Source organism: Cavia porcellus, unplaced genomic scaffold, assembly GCF_034190915.1.
Source record: "Cavia porcellus strain 051 isolate PalLab524CR breed Dunkin Hartley unplaced genomic scaffold, mCavPor4.1 scaffold_24, whole genome shotgun sequence".
Lineage (NCBI taxonomy): Eukaryota > Metazoa > Chordata > Mammalia > Rodentia > Caviidae > Cavia > Cavia porcellus.
In genome coordinates this window covers 26,183,242-26,207,069 of record NW_026947507.1, presented here as the reverse complement: position 1 = coordinate 26,207,069, position 23,828 = coordinate 26,183,242, and the positions used below count along the sequence as shown (strand labels likewise).

Genomic DNA, 23,828 nt, shown 5'->3' with positions numbered 1-23,828 from the left:
AAACAGATTTCCATACTACTTGGTGTTTCCGATTTTTAAGAAGGAACTCAGTCAATTTTCACCTATGAGTGAATCACTACCTGCTTCCGTGAATGCTAACTGCCATGTCATCAACCAGTGGCCTCTTTTTCCTTCCAGAGAAAGCATGGCCTCTGCCACCCATCCTTTAACTTAGTACACCATTACCAACTCCTGGAAGCACTGGAAAAATGAGTCCAGACGTCACTGCAGTGCTCCAGGCAGACAGCAGTGCTCCTGATTCTAGCCCCAGTGCAGACATTCAGTGCAGCCCTGCTAGTAACACTCTATTAGGTCTCTATGAGCTGCCACACAATGGACACAGAGGGAATCATCCCCTTTCTGTACAGGGGCCAATCTTGTTATCTCCGGAGACAGTTTATGCTTTGAAAGAGTGACTGAAGAACAGTGCAGGATGGGAAGAGTGGGTCCTATCAAAGAAAATCATGGCCTAAAGATGACTACAGTTCTCACCAAGTACTGAAAATGTCCCCGGAGCACCTCTTCTCGAGGCAAACATAAACTTGATGCATTTTTGACTGATAACCAAATAAAATGGAAAATGGGCACTGGTACAGGCTGCCACTGCCTGGAACATGATGGAGTGCCTCCCGCATGCCAAATTAGGAGCTGTGTTTCCAGGTTCACAAATGCCCACATTTGCCAATGAGAGCTTCATATTTGGAGACTAAAAAGCTACAAATACAATTCTATCATTTAAAGAACTCTGACAGTTAGATAAGCATGTATATATAATAATAAAATACATACTTTAACCATATTATAATAAAATATATACTCAATCTTTTTAACAGTTCCCTTTTCCATATTCTACATCAAAGGATGCCTGATAATCTCTTTATAGATATTTAGTAGCATCTGTTTGCAGAGCATTGTTCATATAATACAAAGAATGTGAGTCTGGCTCTGTGAGACCTCTTTTGGGGGATGAGAGGATTTTGAGGCTGCCGCACTTGGATGGTTACCTACAAGCCTAGTAGGCTGGAGTGCTTAGAGGAGAGAAGAGGATGCTAGAAATTACTGGGAAGGTCTTAGAGAAGAAATAGACATGGATGGGCAAAAAAGGATACAGATCACCTTAGGGAATGCATAGAAACTGGCAGGGGTAAATCTTCCAAAAGAGATAATGCATGAAAAAAGGCCAAGAAGAAGGAAGACCCAAGGTAATTTTGGGAAACAGATTTATTTGGGAGAATGAAAAAGAAAAAGGAAGAGATCTAGCATTGGGTGGAGATAAGATTATTAGGGCTATTTGGGTTCCAAAAGTGGGGCTTTGGAATATCAGACATTATTAGGGAGAGACATTGGATTGGAGTGAGAGTCTCTACAATATGTTGAGTTTGAAGTGAAGAGGCGCACTGATGTTATATGGAAGTGGATGACAATTGTAATTCAGGACTGAGGCTAGGTTGGACAGGTTAGGGAGGGAGTTTGTAACAACTGATTCCTTATACGAAGAGGAGCATAAAAGAATGGTTTAGAATTTGGTGGGACACCATATTCACAGAGGTGGAAAAGAACCAATGAGGGAAATAAAGCCACAGCATCAGAAGTAGGAAAACAAGAATAGTTGTGTTAGTGATGTCAAGTGAGAACAGTGCTTTAAGAACTAGAGGCTGGCGATCCACTGTCACATCTGTAGACACATCGGAGAAAGACAGCAGGACCCCTGGATTCCAGATCTTGGACACAGCATCAATCTATCTTTACACTGAACAAAATGGCTTAAATGCATTTTTGGAAGATTTACAAAATCAGGCCCAAGGATGAAAAATATTTGTGGTAGAAAGAAGGGGAAAGTTTATTAACAGAACAGTGGCCACTGAGCTCCTGACTTGCTATAGCTCATGTTTCTCTGAGGAGGAACATTATAGCGCAAATACGTCCAACCCTGTCCCCACAGGAGCTGTTCAGAGACACACAAAACTCAAAAGCTATTTTTCTCTATTTCTGGGCTGTGTTTATCCATAGGTGTATCTATCTTAAGGGAAAAAAAGATGCAGCTAATATTAACCAATTAGGTGATGATTATCCATAGATTATTTTGTTCTACCTCTGTAGTGCTTTTAAATTGTTTACCAAAAAATGCACATTTCTCAAAATGAGATGAAATGGATGTAAAAATGATGCATACATACACACACGCAGACACCATATTTAGACTGATTTTGTTGTTTACTAGTTACTTCAAAATGAATATCTTCATAATGTTTAAGATTTTATAGGACTAAAGAGGACAGGTCATAAAATCTACACGTTTACTAGGGCTGTAGGGATATTACATTATAAATTTCCATTCTAAAGTAGAGAAATGGTTCCAGAAAGGATAAATGAACTGTCCAAGTCATAAATAGCTCATAGCAGAGCTGGAGTTGAACTATTGGAACATTTCTCTATTTTATAGACTCCATGTTCTTGCAAATAACCTGCACGGTAGTGGCTTTATCTCTAACATTACTCTCTTAGAAAAAGGCAACTATGTATTGCTAAGTGCCATGCAGAAATCTGGGGATTTTAATTAAATTCAGCAATATTAATTGATTAGTTTATCTGTGAATAGACAGGAAGACCATAAAGAGAAAGATGTTCAGATAGGGCATAGGCAAATGAGAAATTGCTAATTTGTAAATACAAATTGCTATTTTGTAAATGTAAATTTGGGTGAGCAAATAATAGTTGTTTGGAAAGATATAATCCTTTGCCCCAAGTAATAATTTATTTTTAACAAGGACCAACTGTATATTCCATTTAGCAAGCATAAACTAAAGTAGAACTGACAGGATGATACCAGTCTCTGTACAATGATAAAAGGGGAAGCTGAAGAGACAGTAACCAGATGAAACTTTAAAATATGCCCGATTCTTTATTGTATTGTGAGATAGAAAGTTAAGTATCTGTCTGTCTTTTTTCCCACCGGTTCTTCAAAATCCAAGAAATTTTATGCTGAAGACTTTTAAAGTTTCTCAACATCTGTCTCACAGGGAGCTTTTCTTTGGTGTTTCAATTAGAAATGAGATCATTGATTTCGCCTCAAACACAGACAAAGAAGATGGAAAAACAGATTTTTCTTCAAAAATGTACTTGGTCAATGTTAAGAATTAATACCAAACATTTTCACTGGAAACGGTTTATATTCCTTTTAATGTCCACTAAATTAGTATAATTTTCATAAGAATCAGCAGCTAATACCTTCCTGCTGTTTTCACTGGCCTTTGAAGCAGTAGAAATGAAATCACTTAAAGTGTTTTATCCTAACGCTGAGTTAATGATACTTGTAAGAACCTGATCTCTCAGAGTGTCGTCTAAAAGGGGCCAAGGCTGAGACTCCATCGTCCGTCATCAGTCAGATTCGGCAGTCGCCACATGGCTGCTGACACTGTCAAGACCCGGCCCATATCACATTCAGTTTATGCCTGGCCAGCCAATCCTGGTCCTTCTCCGGGACTATAAATGCTTTGGACCACATCCTGCAGCCTTCACAGACAACAGGACTCTATGGGAACCCGTGTCTCCAGGGAGCCAGCAGCAGGACTCTTATTCTGAGGGTCACATCAGTACTGACCCTTGACAGAACCCTGTCTCCCAGCCTCCCCATCCTTATTCCTTGTGCCACATGACAGATGCAGCGAGCCTTTGATTTTCAGAGATTCCCAGGAGGATTAGGAAATGGCCAGCAATTGTCCCCCCTCTGCCTTTCTCATGGTATACGGAACTTCAAATAGAGATGAACTTTATATATGAAGGCATAAAGAGCTACTGTCTTTTGGTAGTGGAGCCAGATATGCTGCTTATTGTAAGTGCAAAGGACAAATCTTTCTAAGAGACTCAGATCATGTGCTGATTTTACTCAGGCCCCTTCTCCCTTGAACCCTCACATGGAATTAATTGTGTTTAGGTCTGTCTTTGTCTAGAGAGTCAGCACAATTTTCAAAAGGCTTAGAATGAATTAAAGATCAAAGAATGGGACTTTGTAAAGAAACTTACATTATTGTGTAATGCTGGTTACATTCATCCCCTCACATTCCCAAGCAGTAGTCAATTTTGAATTGATTTAGCATTCTTTAAAATCCATCTTGATTTTTGCTGTCTCCCTCAACCTCAGGGGAATGTATTTTAGTTAATAGTTACTTTTGCACTGATAACTGCCTTGAAACCCAGTGCAATACACTCTCATTGGCTTATATTGTTTTTATGGTATAAATGATTCTTCTCAACATAATAATTTTTTGTTGTTACAATTGTATTTGACACGGGTCTCACTGTGTAAAATTCAGGCTGGCCTTGAATTCACTATTTGGCCAAAACTGGCCTCCAGCTGGTGGTGAGCCTCCTGCTTCCCAAGTGCTGAGATTATAGACCTGGCCTGTAACTTATATATACCTTCTTCCAAGGGACTGTAACAAGTGCTAAACAAAGAAAATTATTGCATATTGACCCTCATGCCATAGATCTAGTTTCTATAACATGAAGATACAAACTGAGGCATAATAGAATAAAAAGACAATTGGAAACTTAATATGGTAAAGTCATAGGTGGATCTTTATCAGTAGCACCTGAGCTGTAAGTCTTTGTAATTGAAGTTTTTAAATTCCTGGAATTAATATACTGAGCTCTCTTACACCTGTGACTCTGAGCTAATCTGTACAGAGCAGTTGTTTGTGGGCACCCAGTAGCTTATCCCCTTATTCACTTATCTACCTTTATTTGGAAATTTTAAAATTCCCCAGTCCAGCAAGGGGCCCTTAGTGGAGCACTGTCCTATTGAATATGCCTGATGAACCCTGAAGGATACTGAAATTCAGATTATTGTCCTTGACAGTGATGAGTGCTGTGCTCTGTGTTTGGTTGCGTGTTATGTGCATACTGGAAACTACAGACCCCGCCTTCCAAGGGCATATGAATAACAGGACCAGCTTTTTGTCATACAGTGGCTTCTGCATTACATAACAAAAATGAAAGAGAATGCATAAATAGCATATTTATTCTTAAATCACAAATGTTTTCCAGCTTTGTGATCCTAAGAGTTGCTGCAAACAATCATGAGTACTCCATCTGTATTAGTGTGATCAGGGGACAGATTACTTCTTGCCATGATGCATATTGCTCCCAAGAGACATACTGGGAATTTCCAATTTACATAAAAGTTTTTTTTTCCAGAAGTTTCCTTTCGCATCATTTGTTTTGAGCTTGGGCAGCCTTTCTCCAGAGGAAAAAAGTGCTACATAGTAGTAATATCACGTTAGCAAAGTTTTTGTGTCTGCTGAACACTTTGGCGAGAATGACAGACACACAAGGCTTTGTGAACCAACTAGTCCTTTACATTGCTTAACCTCACTACTCTATGGAGACTTTATAGAAACTGTAGAGAGTAATAATCCCTATGCAGGGTGGCTGTAAATGAGTCCGTCCAGAGCAGGGCTTGTGATAGATCTCATGTTCATTGTTCACCTCCTATCTCCACTTCTGCACCTCTCCACTGGTCACTGCTCTTCCTTTGCAGGTCCCTTGCCATGGAAATGAGAGGAAAATTCCCTGTAAGAAGTGGAACATTGTTGTCATTTTTTAAAGGTTCCTCTTGTAGAGTCAACAGGACTGAGGTGGTTATGCTCTTGGGCTGCGGAACATTTTTGAATCCACATTATGTCCAGACATGGTGTTCACTGAATCCTCCCAATTGTCCTATGGCCAGGTGCTGGCTGAGCCAGGAAACAAGCGGGTACAGTCCATGAATGGGGACCCTTCTCACCCGTGCCATTGCTGCTTGGGCCTGTCTCTCTAGTCTGGTTACTTCATCCAACAGCAGGAAAGATGACTGAACTGGAAAATAAACTAGGATGGTACACCTCCCTTTATCTTTAATGAATCTAAACCTTTGCTTCATCCAACTTCTGCAAAATTAAGCTTCTTGTTAAGAAGCATTGTGCAACCTTTTGGGGACAGGTAGAGGTCCCTGATTTTCTGTGGTGTAGGAGGGGACTTCCCAAGGGAGTACTTATATATTTCTTTCCTGAGCTGCAGGAATCTTTTGATGCCTGCCATTTCACCCTAAAAAGAACAAAATTTGAAGTCATATACAGTGGTACCTTGTTTAGTAAAATATGGTTCGCGAGCTCTGCATCAGGTGACAAAACATGTCCACAGCCATCTTTCCCACATGAATATGAATGTGGCCATCTTTTCCAGAATTGTGGAATGAATTAAGTTAACATGAGCCAAGTACCACTATATATATTCTTATATATGTCAATATTTAAAACTTTAGCTAATGATTCAGATCCTAATAGCCTGGCATCCACAGTTATAAGGAGACAGAAAAGTGAATAAAGTCATTAGGAGGGAAATATGACACAGATTTTTTTGAAAAATATTACGTCAAAGACCAAGGTTGTTTTGTGTGTGTGTCTGTTAGCATAGGATGAAAGAAGCCAGAGACAGGCACAAGTTCTAACCTGGCTCTGCAGATAGTTTACTGTGTGTTCTTAGGCAGGTTACTGAAAACCTCGTTTTCTATTTGTAAATGGATAAAGGCTGGACAGTTTTAGTTCCTTCAGTATTGAAACCTTTGCAATTGAAGGATGAGTAAGGGTGGGGGATTTTTTGATTTTTGAATTGGAGGCGTGGTGCAAAGGGGAAAAAAGAAACTGGGAGGAGTTTGCGGGATTTGTTGTGCAAAACTGAAGATTTAAACAGTGTGACACAGAAAGCATACTTGTGACCCAAGGCTAGAACTCAACCTAACCTTTTAGCCTTTCCATAGGAGTTCCAAACGCTTCAGTTTCATTTCCCTTTCATGTCCAGAGAAAAAGCAGCAGAAAAAAATGACGAAACCACAGAATTGATGAATTTTTTTAACGAAAAAAATTAACTTCCAACACCCACAGGCAAGGTTGACTTTCTGGTACCTTTTATTCGTTACCTTTTCATTACACTTTTGCAAAAACAGCTGAATGAGGATTGGGAAAATGATTTAAAATTATGTACCTTGGCAGCTGTAAGCTTGGGTTAGCAGATTTATTCTTTTTATCGCATGAATGAGTAGGCTGAGCCCTGGGAGAGGGTCAGAACCAGTATCCTGAAGAGTTTGGTTTTCTTGCCCTGGCTTTCCCACGACCGGCTTTCTCCGGAGTCATTCCCTAATCCCGCGGTAGCGGGCTCCTCATTCCAGCTACAGCGCCGACTACAGGCTGTCTGCAGCAGCCTGGGCAGATCCACACTGCATGGCTAGGTGCTGCTGCCAGGCCACACTGGAAACACTGGCAGAGCAGGGCAGCAATGGCTGAGAAGAGAGCCACCTGGATGACTTCCCATCCAGGTGCAGCAGTCGCCTGACGGGCGTGGAAGTGGGGTCCAGGAATAGGATGCATGGTGTAATGGTTAGGAAATGTGAAAGGGATAATAAAGGGGCGGGGCGATCAGGGAGGAGCATTTGGGAATTCCGAAAAAGCATGCCGGATGATGGGGTTTAGAGCTGGTGGGTGGTTTTTTATGAGTTCTATTCCTGGGCTGTTGTAAGTACATGAGGCAGGAGCACATGTGCTGGACAGTCTACCCAAACCACACAGACATCTGGGGCTTCGGGCAGTGGTGGGGCCCAGCAGTGGCAGGCTGCTTTTAAAACGCTTAAATGAAGTTCAGTAGGACTCCACAGAGTCCTTTGTTGTTAAGCATCTTTGATGTTTTGCACTGATTAAGAACATAGAACCATCCCCAGTTTATTCCATTCAGTACTCAGGGAAGTTTTTTTTGGTGCGTTTTTTTTTTTTTTTTTTTTTTTTTTGCCTTTTTATGGATTTAAGTGTAACCATTTTCCTGGATAATGACAGGAGACAAAGGACAGAAGGCGATTAGAACTCACATCTAACAAGACTGGATAACAGACTTAAGTCTTCTTTGGCTTTTTATTAGCAGTTTTAATTCTTTTTATTGCTTTGAGTTTCCGATTTATTTTTGAAGATGAGCTGTCCAGGGAAGACAGTTTGGGGGGTTCGTTTTATTTTAAAATGTTTTAAGTTATGTAATTACTTTGCTCTTTTCCTCGGACTGTTTTATCTTCTTTTTACAGCGCCACCTTCTGTTGCATTTCCCTTTGACAGCCGTTGGTTCCCAGGTTTGCCACAGTAAAGGAAAACATCTTAGATGTGCAAATTATTGTAAACACAAAAGTTTTCAAATAAAAGAGTGAGATTTTACTTTACTGTAAGCTTCTTGCCCTTATTTCAAAAGTTAAAGTTTGAACACTGGCTTCTGAATATAAAATATCTGGAAAACTTACAAAATTATTATAAAATTAATAGATTGTTGCATATTAGGCACCTCTGTGCTAAAGGCAAATGACCTATGTTTGTATTTATTTGAGCTATGGCACATAATATTAGTGGGTATTAAGACTTGTATAAGTAAGTGGCAGATCACCTTAAAATTTTTCATAAAGGCTGTTTAGGGGATAATTGTAAAGAATGAAAAATCAGCCCTGGCAGTTACTGATTGCAGAGTTGACAGCAATGAAGTAGGCAAACTAGACAATCTAAATTTGCAAAAAATAACTTCCATCAAGTGGGTTTATTTTGTGACTTGCTCGTTCTGATAGAAAAATCCCCTCCACTCCCTCCCCCCCAAATGGTCACAAATGAGAAGCCGAGAACTCATGACAAGTTTTTCTCACTATTTCTGCTTCTGTTAAAACTCGACTCTTGGAGGTGGGACAGAAGGTTCCGCGCGCAGTGGCCTGGGTTAGGTCCTGGTGTGTGAACCCACGCCGAGATGCCAGGGCGTCTCCAGGAGCGCTCGGCACGCGACTGGGTTCGGCCTCGGGCCAGGTGCGCGGCCCACCTGGGTCAGCCCCTCTGACTGTCGCTGCTCTCTCCCCAGGGACCCGCTGAAACTCCAGCAGCTGCAGAACCAGGTCCGCCTGGAGCAGGAGGCCTGCGCGCGCCCGCCCGGGCCGCCCTCGCCGCCCTTCCCGCCGCCGCCCGGCCTCCCCGAGCCCGCGGCCCCCGCGCCGCCCGCCGCCGCCGAGCCCATGAGCGCGCTCGCCTCCCGCGCCGCCTCCGCCATGCAGCCCTCCGGCTCCTTCAACTACGCGCGCCCCAAGCAGTTCATCGCCGCGCAGAACCTGGGCCCCGCGTCCGGCCACGGCACGCCCGCCTCCAGCCCCAGCTCCTCCAGCCTGCCGTCGCCGCTGTCCCCGCCGCCCCGGCTGTTCGGGCGCGGGCCCGCGCCGCCCTTCGGAGCCGAGCCCGACGCGCCCTGGTGCCCGTCCTCGCCGTCGCCCCCGCCGCCGCCGCCCCCGGTCTTCAGCCCCACGGCCGCCTTCGCGGTGCCCGACGTGTTCCCGCTGCCGCCGCCGCCGCCGCCGCTGCCCAGCTCGGCCCCGGGCTCGCACTGCTCCTCGCCCGCCGCGCGCTTCAGCCCCGGACAGACGCCCGCCGCCTTCCTCAGCGCCCTGCTGCCCTCGCAGCCGCCGCCAGTGGCCGTCAACGCCTTGGGGCTGCCCAAGGGCGTCACCCCCGCGTGAGTGACCATTGCCCCAGCTCCCACGGGCCAGGTTCGGTGGGTGGTGCACGCCTGTAATCCCAGCGACCTGGGAAGCTGAGGCAGGAGGATCCCAAGTTCCAACCCAGCCCGGACATTTAGGGAGGCTGAGTCTCAAAAGAGGAGGGATGCTAGGGATGTAGCTCAATGCTAGGCCCTTGGGTTCAATTGCCAGCTCCGCCAAAATATATAATGAGAATACAGAAAGTGCTTCCGAAACCCAGGAGTCCCAGTGTAAAACTTTACCTATTTTTCTCCATCTGATTTGAAGTGCCTACAGCAGCTTTAACAAGTATTATTGCATAGCTACCTCACATTACCAAGATCAACACTTTTTCTTCTGAATTAAATATAAGGTGCTCCCCTATTCAAAATCTTTGCCGTGCTCTTTAATAATTATGACAACGGGAGTCTCAGCTACCATTTGCCGAGCATTGTGCTAAGCAGTTCTCAAATATTATTTCAGTGGATACGACATTCCTAAGGGCTAACACTGCCTCACATTCTAGTAGTTAATCAACTCAAGGTCACATGACCATTAAACGCAGAACTGAATCCTTGTCTCCAGAATTCATGCTTTCCCCACCAAACTATGTATCTTAGCGTTTCTGCTTCAAAGCACAACCGGTGTACAAGTTTTGGGCAAGTATACACCTCTTTTAGGGCTGGAGGTGGAAGTACATGCCAGTAATCCCCTCACTCTGTGAGGCTGAGGCAGGAGTATTGAAAGTTTGAGCTCAGCCTGGGAAACTCAGGGAGATTCTATATCAAAATAACATTATAAAATAATAATAATAAAAGTTCTAACAGTGTAGGTCATTGTTAAGACCCAAGGCTTAATTCTCAATATGGCAACAAAGAAAGTGTTTCAGAAAAACCTGAACAATTAGAAAATAAGCCTTTACATATATCCAGTGATTGACATGATATAGTTTTAGTGAGAAATCATGAACTAATTCTGTCCTTGGCCAACAGTGATTTGTAGGTAAATTTACAAGACTCCTCTTTGCCCCGTTTTCTATTTGCAGATTGCCTAATACCTGTTTGTCCTGACTTCACGATAGAAGTCCTGTGGATTTTTGCTTGTTTGTATGGTTTTTTGTTTTTTGTTTTGAGAGATTCAGGCTGTCTCTGTAGCCCAGGCTGGTGTCACAGTCCTGGGATCAAGTGATTTTCCGGCCTCAGACTCTTGAGTAGCTTGGACTACACCATTCTCGCTTTCTATGAACTCTGTGAAATAGAAAATCATTGAAGATAAAATCTTCAAAAGTGCAGTAAAACTTCCAAACAAACATATCCTACAGGTGTTTGGCTTGGTGTGCAGAAGAGAAAAATGAGTGAAAGCTAACACTTACTCATTTTACCAAAGATTTCAAAAGCAGCTAGCAAAGGTCAGGCCAGTACCCATGTCGCAACTCTTCCTGCAGAAATCCTGCTTCAGTTTGTCAGAAGCCTAGTATTGTTCAGAAAGGAAAGAAGGAAACTCTACTAAAGAATAAAATTGAGAAGACCTGCAAACTCAATTTATTTTTATCTATAGGTAAAGTTTCCTGTCACTAGGATGAACTAATGCCCTCTTAACAAGCATCGCTGTATCTGTCCTTGATAGGTGGATGGGGAGCTACTCTTAGGTATATTCTAAATGTTTGAAATCTGGCTTCTTCTCAAATGCTTATTAGAAAAAGCATAGTCAGATAAATAGGTAAATAAATAAGGAAAAGAAGAAAATCTGTATAGTAACAAGGTGACAGTGCATTTCTATTGAAAGTCAAGTCAGTGAGCTTGCCTGGGGAGAAGAATCTGTTTTTCACTCCCAACTTTTCTGTTTGCAACTGTTAGAGAGATTTGCAAGTGGGAGTTTGTTACATGACCGATGTGTCACTAAAATGGTACCATTATTATGTTTGCCAGGAAGGTAAGTACTGAGTAAATACCTTGTTCTGATACTTCTTGTATAAAATCTGATCAAAGACCAGCCTTCCAAAGGCCTTGGGTGCTCAGGCCTTAATCATCTTAAGTAGCAAGAGTTGTTTATCCTGATCTTTCACTTGGACTGTCTTAAGAAGGCAACCAGTTTTAAGGGTTTACCTCAAGGAGCTGGGAGCACTTGTTTTTTATCACGATTAGTTACTCATTCTGTGAAGCCAAAATATTCTATAATTGTTACCACAAAAGGGGCTTGTCTTAAAAATTAATGGAGAAGTCATGCTGATTTGCAGCTGTGGAAAACTAGATCGAAAAATAGGCAGTATAACCAAAGATGCCTGCTAGCTTAGATGTTTAGCTCTGTACTAGCCCCGTAAGCCATCATTATGTGGTCACCCTCTTGTCTTGAAGGAATTTTCCTGTTGCTAAGTCACCCACACTTGAAGCATTCATTCTTTTGGTTTGATAATGTGGCATTGGAAACATTTTTTCCTCTGGCATATTGTGGGATCCATCCTTTGCAATCGGAATTCAAAGCAAAAATGTCATTATTTACCCTTCTTAATAATCTAAATAATTTGGCAAAAATCAAATGTCTCTTTCAAGGCTGCTATGACTAGTTGGAGTCCTCCAACTTGTAGGAACTGCCAATTATTGTCAGATTATAAGTGCCAGCAAATGAGGATTGATGATGAATGACAGATTGAAACAAAAATTCATTAGATTTTTGCCTACATTAGGCCAAAGTCTTAAACTTCATTTTCAGATATCTGTTTTCTTGTCAACTGCAAACCTTTTGTTAATTCTCCTTGTGTGTTTAGCATTGTTCTTCCTTTAACTTGGGGGCAAGAAAGTCGGTGTGTGGTGTGTGCCAAGATGCTGAATGGTCCATAGAGCTACAGTTCTGTTTCTCAAGTATTTGGGCAGCAAGACAGGGAAACAAGCACCAAGCCAAGAAGGTAGAAAGACTGGGCTCACCACAAAGGGGTGCAGTTGGTGGCTGGCTGCAGCGTGAGAAGCGTACATCCAGCACCTGGCGTGTCTGTGTCTGTGTCTGCAGGTGGTGACATTCTTCCCCAAGGCTACTGGGGTCACCAGTGGTGCAATGTCATCCTCAGAGCCTCCAAAAGATACAAAGGGAGACCATGAGGAAACCAGGCCTTCAAGATCTACTAGTACTTTCATAATGTTGACTGATTGTGGAATGTTCTTTTAACTGCTTCCACTGCTGCGCTTCTGTTTCTCCACACCTAACATCCCTGGGAGAAGGTCGGAATAGAGTTGGCCCCAGCACACAGGTGCAGGGGAGCATTTCTACCTCTGCTGGCCCCTGAGCCGAGACACCATGTCTAGAGTGAATTGCATCCATTTGCTCTCAGAGGATCAGGCCTTGGGGCTCCTGCCCACCTTCACAGGCTTGGAAGTTGTGCTCATCAGAGTGCCATGTGGCCTCTCAAGTGCCTCTTTTTATGTAAAGTAGGGTTTTGGCATGAATTGGTTCCCAGCCTTTGTCACTGGGGGCTGAGAGTTTTAATTCAGTGTTGCTCTTTCTTCCTTGACTTGGGAGAAATAAGTTGGGAACACTGTTATCTTTCTACACTCAAGAAGTAAAGGGATTTCCCAGAGTTCTAAAATACGCTTGAGGAAAGAAGGTAGACGGAGCCAGGCTTGAGTGTATTGGAGATCAACTGCCTACAATAAACACAATGTCTAATCTTTCTTCATTAAAGAAAACTGTCAAGTCACAACACCAAACCCTAGTCTCAGGGAAATTCTGTAACAGATTTAGTTGTACTTTTTACTTTGAGTTGTACAGGGCATTTTAGGCAGTTTTCAAGTCAAAAAAATTAGTTAAATATAATGACCAATAAAAAAGAACCCAACAGTCAGGCCTGGTAACACATGCCTGTCACCCAAGCACTCTGGGAGGCTGAAGCAGGAGGATCACAAGTTCAAGCCCAGCAAAGAAGCTGAAAAACAAAAGAGGCACTTTGCAGATGTCATATTGTTGCTTTCTCTTGTCTTTCAGGAAGACAGACGGGTGGGAGCCCTGGCATCCTCCCATAGCCAGCAGAGACTTGAAGGCAGGGCACTCCCAGGCTCTCGCTGTGGGGCTTGTTAGGGTCCAGCATTTCAGAGTTGGATCCTATCCTGGGCAGGTATTTCCCAGATCAAGCACAGGGCCTTGGTGTCTGCAGAGCCTGGGTGGAGATTCTGCTGAACCACAGCCTCTGCCCCCTCCCCCCCACCCGGGGTTTGCTCTGTCCCAGGCTGTGCAGGGTGGGCACCCACGCCTCTGTTGCTCTGTTCTTACAGAAGGTACTGTAGGAGCGCTTAATATTAGAACACAGAGATGCCTACATGTTAACATGAGAAGTTTGCTCACTCTGAATTTTGCAGGATTTAGTTACCTTCAGATATCCCTGAGTTGGAGAATACAGTAACAGCACCATTAGTGGTTTTTCAAGTCTCTGCTTGCTTGCTATGCAGGCACCTGATCTTTTAAGTCATTATTGTACTCTGATATTTGAGTTCCTGAAATATACTGACAGAAGTGACCTAGAATACTACATCAAGGGAAGGATTATTCAAGATTATTCAGTAGCCAAAAAAATTTTTTAAAATGACCTCCTGAGATTTGGAAGTAGTCAGATGTAGACAGTTTTACTTTCCAGATGCATACATGTGTGTGTTTTTATCTGACCACATGAATATTATTTTTAAATAGCAAGTGACTGACTGCAAAAGCCAGAGTAAACACATCTGTATGGCTCCGGCACAGCTGGGCGAGCACGGACGCGCTGCACCGAAGCAGAAGGGTGGGAGCCCACTGAACTGTTCGCTGGTTATGGTCAGCCTCTGAGTGTGGATTTGGGTGAGGAGTTTTGTGAGGTTTTGGTAAAAATTTACTTTGAATAAACATTTTTTAAAAAATTGTACAAACCATCACGGTGAAATCTCTGTCGCCAGATGGCTCATTTTATTTCTTCAGTTCTCAAAAGCAAGTGCCATTGGGGTTAGGAACCCAGAACTGCCTTCCACTGGACCCCAACACTATAGATTTTAAAGAAAAATTCAGCTGCCAAGGCTTTGCCTCAAAAACTTTTCTTTTCTGATGTTTCTCCTTCGTTTTTATTTCTAACAGCAACCTTACATGGGATCCCTAGATTCTATCCTCAGTTTAATGGCTTCCTAAAGTTTTTTTGGATTATTAATATTACTCTAATGAGATGCTCTCTGAAAAAAAAAAAGTTCTTATCTTAGAGTGTGAGAAACACTGTTTCCTCGCCTCTTTCCTCAAGGTCCATCCGTTGGACCTGCCGGGCTCTGCTGACCATGGGAACTGGACGCCACGCGGGTCTCTGTCGGCGTTCACACAAGCAGCCCCTTCCGGTCATTCACAGCCGCGGCTGCAGTGCCACCTCCTCAGAGGTTAACTGTGCCATCCAGTGTAGTTATCCATTGACACACCGGTGACTTGGTGCCCCCGACTACCTCCTGATACGTCCTTCCTTCCATTCTTTTGTTTTTTCCTATCGCTACCATCTCCTCCACAGAATGTAATTTTAGTAAGCATTGTAACTTAGTTTCGTTTGACATTGTATTCCCAGCACCTAGAATGCAACTGGGCACTGAAAAAGCAGCCAGTAAGTCATTTACACATCTTGGAAATTCTGGTCAAGAATTCTTGGCATCTTTTTCCACTCCTTCCCCTCATTCATTGTGTTTCCCTTGGCCGGTCTCGTCTCTGTGATTCACTTCCATGCTGAAAGCTTGTGCTGGCCTCTGCAGATCCACTCTTGCTGTGCCAGGCACTTTTCTAGATGCTTGAGGTACACGGGCTTGTGTACCCTTCCCGGTGATCCTGGGGGGTGCATCACGCTTCACAGGTGGACACTGAGGAACACAGTCGTTAGGTTGTTTCCCTAAGCCTTGAAGCTGTTAAGTGCTTATAAAAAATGGTCACTTTGCGCCTTTATTCATCCTGGCTCTTAATTGTTCCTCTCTCCCTGCTGCTTACTGACACCCTCATCTTCCAGGGTCTATCTTAGACACTTAGGTCTGTGCTGCAGTTCTCTGTGGTCATTCTAGCCAGCACTGTTTCTATTTCATTTTTTTATTCCATCTTAAGAGTTGAATAAAATAAATATTCATTTTTTTATTGCATCTGGAATTAGTACCACATGATTTGTGCCTAAACTTATTCCCCAGCCTGATTATCAAGTAATCTCTTATAATGAAGAACCATCTTTAAGGATTTGGTTCTCGTTCCCATCCCACATAAGGTAATGTTTAGACTATAGTGTTGAAGCTTGTATTTGTAATACATAGAATCCCACAATGTCATTGGACAATATAATCAACTGTTGTTCTCTGGGCCTAACAGAACTTGTGTGATGCATTGGCCTAAGACTGTGTCTAGCTACATACTTGCTCAATAATATTTGTGAGATGATTTGAATTTTTAAAAAACTTTAATTGATTCTTATTTCCTTATTAAGAACCAATAAAATATGAGTACTTTTAATTCTGTAAGTAAAGGAAAATCTCTTATAGAGAAGCAGAAAAGATGAGTTACATATAGTCATCTCAGTATTTAAATACTTGCTAAAAGAAACACAGAATGATCAGGGTTTTACTTTGGGTTGGAGAGTAATTATAATGTATTCTTGAAATAGTCAAATAGTTGGGCGGCAGGAACCCAAACCATGACAAATGGCTTCTCTATGAAATGTTCCAGAGTAACAGTTTTAAGTTCCCCCACAGAGTCAAGTACACTGAAAAACACTTCCGAGCTACAGTGCTTATTCTGTAGTAATAAGTAGACCTTTACTTTTCTGGGTTAGTTGTGGCTGTCGTTAGAAACATCAGCTGTCTGCTGTAGAGGGTCTGCTAAGCTCATCTTCACCTTGTTACCCCTGTTCTTGCTTGTGCTGAGAACACTGTTCTCAATGTCGTCTTCCCACAGCAGCAGTGATGTCTGTCTGTCAGCATCACATACTTGTGCAACTGGGTTACGTTCAGAATAACAGTAATCATGGAAACTGTGTGTGGCAACACCATCTGATGGAGCAGAAAGCTGTCTTCAGTTTTGTCTTCGAGGTTACTTTGAAATCTAACTCTTCTATTTCTCAGATGTAAGGCTGTAGTCAAAAGCGATACAGAACTTTGTTTCCAAATTTATGCAATATTTACATGTCCCCAGCCTGACTTTTTACATATGATCTGGCTTCAGATGGCTTTGGCACAAGTTTCTTGATTGAGAAAAGAAAGAAGAGCAAGGTCTGAAGTGCAGATAGACCGTACATCCATTCACTCATCACAGAAGTATTTGAGTGTCTGTTAACAAGCCTTGTGATTAACAATAGAGCCATGGTGAGACAGAACCCTTTAGGAACATATAATTATAAGCATGATAGGTGCTATAAAGAAAACAGTCACCCAGGTATGATGGCACACACTTGTAATCCCAGCACTTAGGAGGCTGAGGCAAGAGGATCGCTTCAAGTTCAGGCCAGCCTTATGTACACAGAGAGATCCCATCTCAAAAACAAAGACAGAGCCAACAAACAGATATGTTACTAATGGGGTAGACTTAGGGATGTCCTTTCCATTAATCTGAAGGCTGATGATGTAGCCAGGGTAAAAGAACCAGGGGACGTACAAGAAAGCTGATAAACTGCATGTTTTTGTTCAACAACTGCATGGTGCTAAAAACTGACACTATAAATTGTAATTCTTACGGCTTTTGCCAGCAACATTTCTCAGGTTTATTGCTCAGCTCCCTGTCAAGATCAGTTCCCAGTGACTGATCCCAGTGAGTACAGTTTACAGTTTAGCCATTTCTTCCTCATTGCAAACACAGGATATCACGCTATTTTATTTCTTTGTTTCTTTAGCGCCTACTAACAAGTGCTTTGAACTTCAGAGGCAAATGACTAAAAAATACAAATCAAAAAAAGCAAGTTATATTTAGTAGGATATTTTCCACTATAAGCATTAGAAAATTCAATTACAAGTATATGTGTGGCTTACTAAAGTGAAACTCACCCATCTCTACACCGCTGAAATCCCCACCCAGGTTTCCCAGGTCCACCCTGCTGCTCTCTGCTCTCTAAACTTGACTAGTACCCTGAACTTCCGAGTTAATCATTCTTTTATTTCTGTGTATGTATGTTTCCCTAAGTTTGTTAATCAAACTTTGATTTGTGTCAGTATCACCTGCCATGTGATATGCCAGCCCAGGTACAAATCTGCAACTGGTGACTCCTCGGGATCACGCTTTTGCTGTTGGTCCACACGCTTTGAGAACGACTGCCACTACTAGTGCAATAGACTAGCTTTTGCCTACTTTAAAAGAAATATTACATGTATTGTTTTGTGCTTTGCCCTTTTATAATCTAAAATTCTGTTTTTGAAATTCAGCTTCCTGGATATGGGAGCAAGCATCACTCGTCTCACACTGTGCAGGCTTCCATTTCTCATTAATCTCACTGGTCTCTGAGGGAAAAGAACGAGAAACCAGGAGCAGCTTGTTCAGGGCGCTAGCGAAAGTAATCCCACCACCTGTAGGGGTGGAGCACTCGTGACAGGCAGCTCACACAGTTCAGGGCATTGTTGCTGCCCTTGGGAGGAACAGTCCTGGGATCTCACCCAGCGTACTGCAGAAGTTTAGGAAGCTCGCAGGTTTCCAGACCTGCAGATCTCCCAGAGCCTCTAGTGTCAAAAAGATCTCATTTTAAATCAGACACTGGCTTACTGCAGTCAGAAGGGATGTAGAAGGGAGTGGGAAGGAAGGGAAGACAGCTTTAACACATGGAGAACAACCCTAATGTGAAAACCCAACATCTGAAATGCTCCAGAACCTAAAACATTTTGATCAACACACTGCCACAAGTGGAAAACTTCACACTGAACTTCATGTAGTGGGTCACAGTCAAAATGCAGGTACATCAAAAATACTGTATAAAATTACCTTCAGGTTATGATAGGGTTCTATATGAAACAAACAAATTTCATGTTTACACATGGGTTCCGTCCCTCAGATCTCATTATGTACATGGAAATACACCAAACTCCAAACCCATTTGGTCCCAAGCATTTTGGGTATTGATGTTCTTAGTCTTTTAGAATAGGGTAGCCACTGTTGTTGAATAAAGCCGATTGTGAAGGACCAGAAAATTGAATAAAAGTATAAAAGAAATATGTCCTCTTTGAAATCCTCGTGACATTTATCTATGGTAAATATTTTTATACCTGTTTTGTAAGAGATTTTAAGAAATTGCCAAAGCGCACAAGTCTAACACAAGATAGAGTGAGATTTTAAACCTAAGTGTGACTACAAGTCACATCACTTTTCACTTGGCACTGCTGTGTCCCTGGCTACAGTGTAGGGCTATGGTTTACTTCCCCACCTGTTTGAACCTTTTTAGAAAACTGGTTCTAGTTCATCTTTCTGGAATTGCTGAAACCAGATTTGATGGTTCTTTCCATTAGTTGTAATAGATGCAGCATTAAGAGAAAAAAACAAAAAAGTGAGAATGACATGTTAATACATGCACTGTCTCTGTTGGTCTTAGATGTTTGATTTGGATTTATATGCCTGACAAACTGACGGTACTACCTCATGCTTTTTGTCCTGCAGGGGATTTCCAAAGAAGGCCAGTAGAACTGCTAGAATAGCTTCTGATGAGGAGATCCAAGGCACAAAAGATGCTGTCATTCAAGACCTGGAACGAAAACTTCGCTTCAAGGAGGACCTCCTGAACAATGGCCAGCCGGTACTGAGACAGACGGGGGCCTGGGCTTGGAATATCAGCTTCCCACACCAGAGCTCTCTTACCTGAGTTAACTGAGACTCAGACTCTTGAGATTTTGTCCACCAAATTATTCCATTACCCCAGAATCTCAGCGAGTTGGGGAAAAAGGTAGAAAGAAGGGCAGATTTTAGGATTGAGAGTATAGTGAATGATGACCGCATTGTCAAGAAAAGAAACACAGGTATATGAATGGAGAAGGAGAAAGGAAGTATGCCATGGAACTTTTCTGTACCCAAAATCAGTGAATCAAGTTTCCAAAGGAGAATTTTGATTCGATAGCATATGCTGCTTCTGTCCCAAAATACCTTTGCTTAGAGAACCATTGTGGAGTCCTGTCCTGCCAGACAATGACAAGAAACTGGTTCAGTAATCTAAAAAGGTAACGCCTATGCCACACTCTTGCAGCTTGTCAGAGCACGAGCATTAAACTTGAAAAAAATTATGCTTTAACACTGCAGAATTTGTAGAGTACATACATAAATCTGGTGGAAGATATACATGATCTTTCCTCACTGAATTTACATGTTTCTTCATCAGCTTTTATATTTTTTTCTGGCTCTTAGCACATTAGAATATTTTAAGAAAATGGGAAAAGCAAATCTAGCAAGTAACACTTACCAGGCAAAGGAGCAGAATCTTTCATAGCTGTATCGTGGAACACTGCCAGAAAAGTCTGCTTGGCTCTTAAGCAAAACTAGAGAAGTGTTCAATGCTTTCCTTTTTTGTTTTAGTTTTAATATATGAAGACTCTTCTTATAAAAATGGCCCCTTAGTTACCTTTTTTCAAAACAGAAAGGTTTCTTTACAAATTATTCTTCTAGGAATTTTAATTATCAAACATTGATAATACTATGAAAACAGATGATGTTGAATTGGAAAGGTGATGAATAGAAGTGGGATACTAAATGCTAATTTTAATTACTGGGGCATCGAAATCTCATTTAAGGAGATTGAAATTTGAGTGAGTTTTGTGTTACTCACTTCACTGGGTATAGGAGATCTTCCTAAAGGAAAATGTTTTCTCCCTGAAATAAGTGATTGCATGTGTAATGTACACACTCTGGAAGTTTTCCCTGGCTCTGTCAACTAGAGCTTTGAAAGATTAAAACAAATACATAAGGGAACTTTCAAGCCAGGTGGAGGCATCTCTCCAGTTTTTCTTTCCCACCTTCTTTTTAGTTATTGAAATGTTCCTTATGGACTAAGACTCTCATTACAAGGCTTCTATAAGCATTTATTGAAACATATTAAGTGTATTTATATGTGTTTGCATATCAGTGAGTGATGCTCACAGTAAGTTTCATAGATTTCCACATTTAAGAGCTTAGACAAGAAAAGTTAAGTTTTCTTTTTTATAAAATGCGGTCTTCAAAAAACTTTTTCCTATTGTTGCTATTAATCTGTTACTTTTGTAACAGGGCTTGTATTTTCACATGGCGTACTGCTTTAGAAACAAATTTGTGAATAAAAATTAAAATTCAATAAAAAATAAATCAAATAACTTTTCTGCACCACAGAAAAGAAATCCATGAAGTAAATCTGGCTTCTAATGGCAGCAGGTGCCCTGTGATGCAGGAACACAAGCAGGTGGATGTTCCTGCTTGTGTGAACAGAGGGGTGTTTACTCTGGCATCCCCTCCACGGGAACGTCAGGAATGCTTTTTAGGAGAGCAAGTGCTTAAAACGGAATTCATTCATTTTAAAAATAGATCCGAGTAAACTGCACATTAGCATCCTGGATTAAAATCACTCCATACACCACCCAGAACTTATCTCTGCCTCGTCCTATCCCTCACCCTTTCTTTACTAAATGAAATAATTTGAACTTTATGACTACTTGGCACTTGATTTGTTTCACTTCTTGGTTTGAGCTGGGACTAAAACCAAAATTTACTGGAAATTATAAATGTATCAAACATTTTTTCCTGATTAGAAAATTTCTAATAGAATTTGCATCATAAGTTTGGAAGTTAATCTTAAATAACTTTTACACTTTTTTCCTAGATTCTGCATTATTAATTTTTCCATATTTCTCATTAAACCCCCCATTTGTAAAATGACCCTGATTGGGCAGGTGTTCTCTGAAAGTTCTTTCCAGATCTGAAATTTTAAGCCCCTTTAGAACTAACTAACACTTAAATACAAAAGTTACCCAACCAACAGAACAACATGTAGGTGTTTCTGATGAGTAAGAATGGCCTAGCAAAATGGTTTTGGCAGACTTCAGAGTGCTGTTTCCTAGATGCAAACACACTACCCTTTTCTTCCTGATGGGCAAGCAGCTTGCTTGTGAGTCATGAATTATGGATGCCGGGTTCGGCGGGATCCTCAGACTCTTTCTAAGTCAGCCATGGGTACAGTCTTTGTGGATCTTAATCTCTGCCGCTCTTCACTTGTAGTACACAGTATCTTAGGAACCGCTCCCCCACAAAAAAGCAGACAGGACCACTTCTGTCAGTTGGTCTAATACTTCCATTTCCTCATATTTATTGATCACATACTGTGTGCTAAACACAGTGTTAAGTGACTGGTAGGATTACTTTTGTCAATAATGCCTTTATTATCTTCTTACCAATCAATGTGTTCCCCTTTTGAGAAGCTCTCGGGTTTTTTTGTGTCAGTTGGTCTCAAAGGAGCTGACTTCACTGTTCCAAAGCATATGAATAGCTTTGAAAATAACCTTTCCTTTCATATTTTGCAGTCTGAATCTCTTCCCCTTTCTCGCCTGTTGATTTACGTGAAGGATAAGAACGAGACAGCTTCTGCCTTGTTACTTGTCTTTCACTTTAAATCTGTGCTGTGTCAGTTGGTGGCTCCGGGACTCACGGCATGTCCCAGGGCTGGTTAGGCCAGGAAGACCAGGAGGCAAACAGAAAAGCAGAATCGAAGCAAGGCAAAGACGCAGAGCCTGTACCCCTTTCACACACAGCTTAAATACTTACAGAAAGTATCCACACTCATTCTTTCACTCTTTCACAATGTGTAACTGTGCCTTGTTTCCTAACTGTGTGTGTTTTCTGTGGACTTCTGTGTTTAGAGGCTGACATATGAAGAAAGGATGGCTCGTCGACTGCTAGGTGCAGACAGTGCAACTGTCTTTAATACGCAGGATCCGGGGGAAGAAACACCTAACCAGGTACTGTGCTGCTCTGGACTTCTCAGAAAAACAGCTGTCATTCAGCCCCTTTTCCTCTTCCTCTCCTTGGACAGTGTTCTTGGGATTGGTTTTTTGAAAATTAAAGAGCAAGTCACAGGAAAACCATATTAATATCATCAGTCAACCTTATAGTTAATATTTATTGAGCAAATACTTTGTATAAGACACTAATAGAGTTTTTCCATCAGTAATACTTGTTCTTTTATCTTATTGACTAGTTTACATTCCTGTCAGGGGTTTCTATTTTTCCTGTCCTATGCTTTAATACAAAATAGTTTTGTGTGGAGAACAATATTTTCACTGTCATTGTTTGAAATAAGCTAGTAAATAGTTCCTGTTATACTTTTAATAGCTAGCCAAAGTAAAATATCTGTATGGAGAAAAGATTGTCTTTATCTTCCTTCACATGTTCAGTTATAAAGCACTAATCAGCAAAAGACTAAAATGCTATATTCCCCTCTTTTAAAAAATCACTTCATAGAGCTGATGTGTGCTGCCTTATAATGTCTTACCGCCTCTGGAGTTTCCAGATGTATTCTCAAGCTTAAAAACAAAAATTTTTATAATAAGTATAAAGGGCCAAGTAAATTCTTTTCCTTGTCTATTGAGAAATGGGTCTTCCTTCTAACTCTAAAGGTTTCTCTGTGTTAAATATTAATACCACAAAGGTTTCACGGAAAGAAAACTACAAGGCTGGCTAGACTTAGGATTTCCGTTACTGCCCTTCACCTCTTTTTTTCTGCCTTTGCAGGCTTCTCCTCATGCTTCTCTAGGGAGTCCTCTGGATGGTCAAAAGGTCAAACTTCTCCTTTCTTCTGTTTCAAGTCTTTGCCTGTGTCTGCTTTTGCATTGTTTTTTCCTGTTCATTCTTATGTGTGTCCCCCTGTACTGCCCTATATCATAAATGCTATAACCACTGACAGTTTTTGTTTACTATCAGTTGAGCAAAGTTACTATAATTTTTTTGTCATTTAATTAGAGACTTCAGTTTAGTACTGACTTTAGTGGATATTCTGAACTTTCATTTTTTTGTGTGATACTGAGATTTGACTTCACACTCAGCTTTATCCCCAGCCCTCTTTACTTTTTTTATTTGAGACAAGTTCTCGCTAAGTTGTCTAGACCAGGTTCGAACTCAATGCTAAAGCGTAAGAGATGAATTTGATAGTAATTAGAACGAAGCAAACTCATACTGTATTGCTAACAGTTTTATTCATACCATTGTATTTCTCCCTTCAAATAAACACATTGTTTTTTAAAGTATAATTTCTTTAAGAGAAAACTAGTTGAGGGCCAGGGGTTTAGTTTAGTACCATAAGCATAGTTTAATAGCACAAGCGTGCCCTGGCAGGCAC

At 41.6% G+C, this 23,828-nt stretch overlaps 2 protein-coding genes across 6 annotated transcripts in view; one reads left to right on the top strand and one right to left on the bottom strand.

Moving 5' to 3' along the window:
• The window catches only part of Cbr4 (carbonyl reductase 4), a 114,917-nt gene that overhangs the window by 6,750 nt on the left and 84,339 nt on the right, over positions 1-23,828 (bottom strand). The gene's annotated exons all lie outside the window — the stretch shown is intronic.
• Positions 1-23,828, top strand: part of Palld (palladin, cytoskeletal associated protein) — a 368,121-nt gene that overhangs the window by 320,028 nt on the left and 24,265 nt on the right. For 4 of the 5 annotated variants that reach the window (XM_013151678.2, XM_063234781.1, XM_063234780.1 and 1 more), the window contains 4 exons: positions 8,908-9,549; positions 19,142-19,277; positions 22,354-22,452; positions 23,225-23,269. In XM_013151678.2, coding sequence (XP_013007132.1) covers positions 8,908-9,549; positions 19,142-19,277; positions 22,354-22,452; positions 23,225-23,269 — 922 coding nt within the window. The remainder of the gene's footprint in view (positions 1-8,907; positions 9,550-19,141; positions 19,278-22,353; positions 22,453-23,224; positions 23,270-23,828) is intronic. The other variant, XM_063234778.1, reaches the window with a different exon arrangement.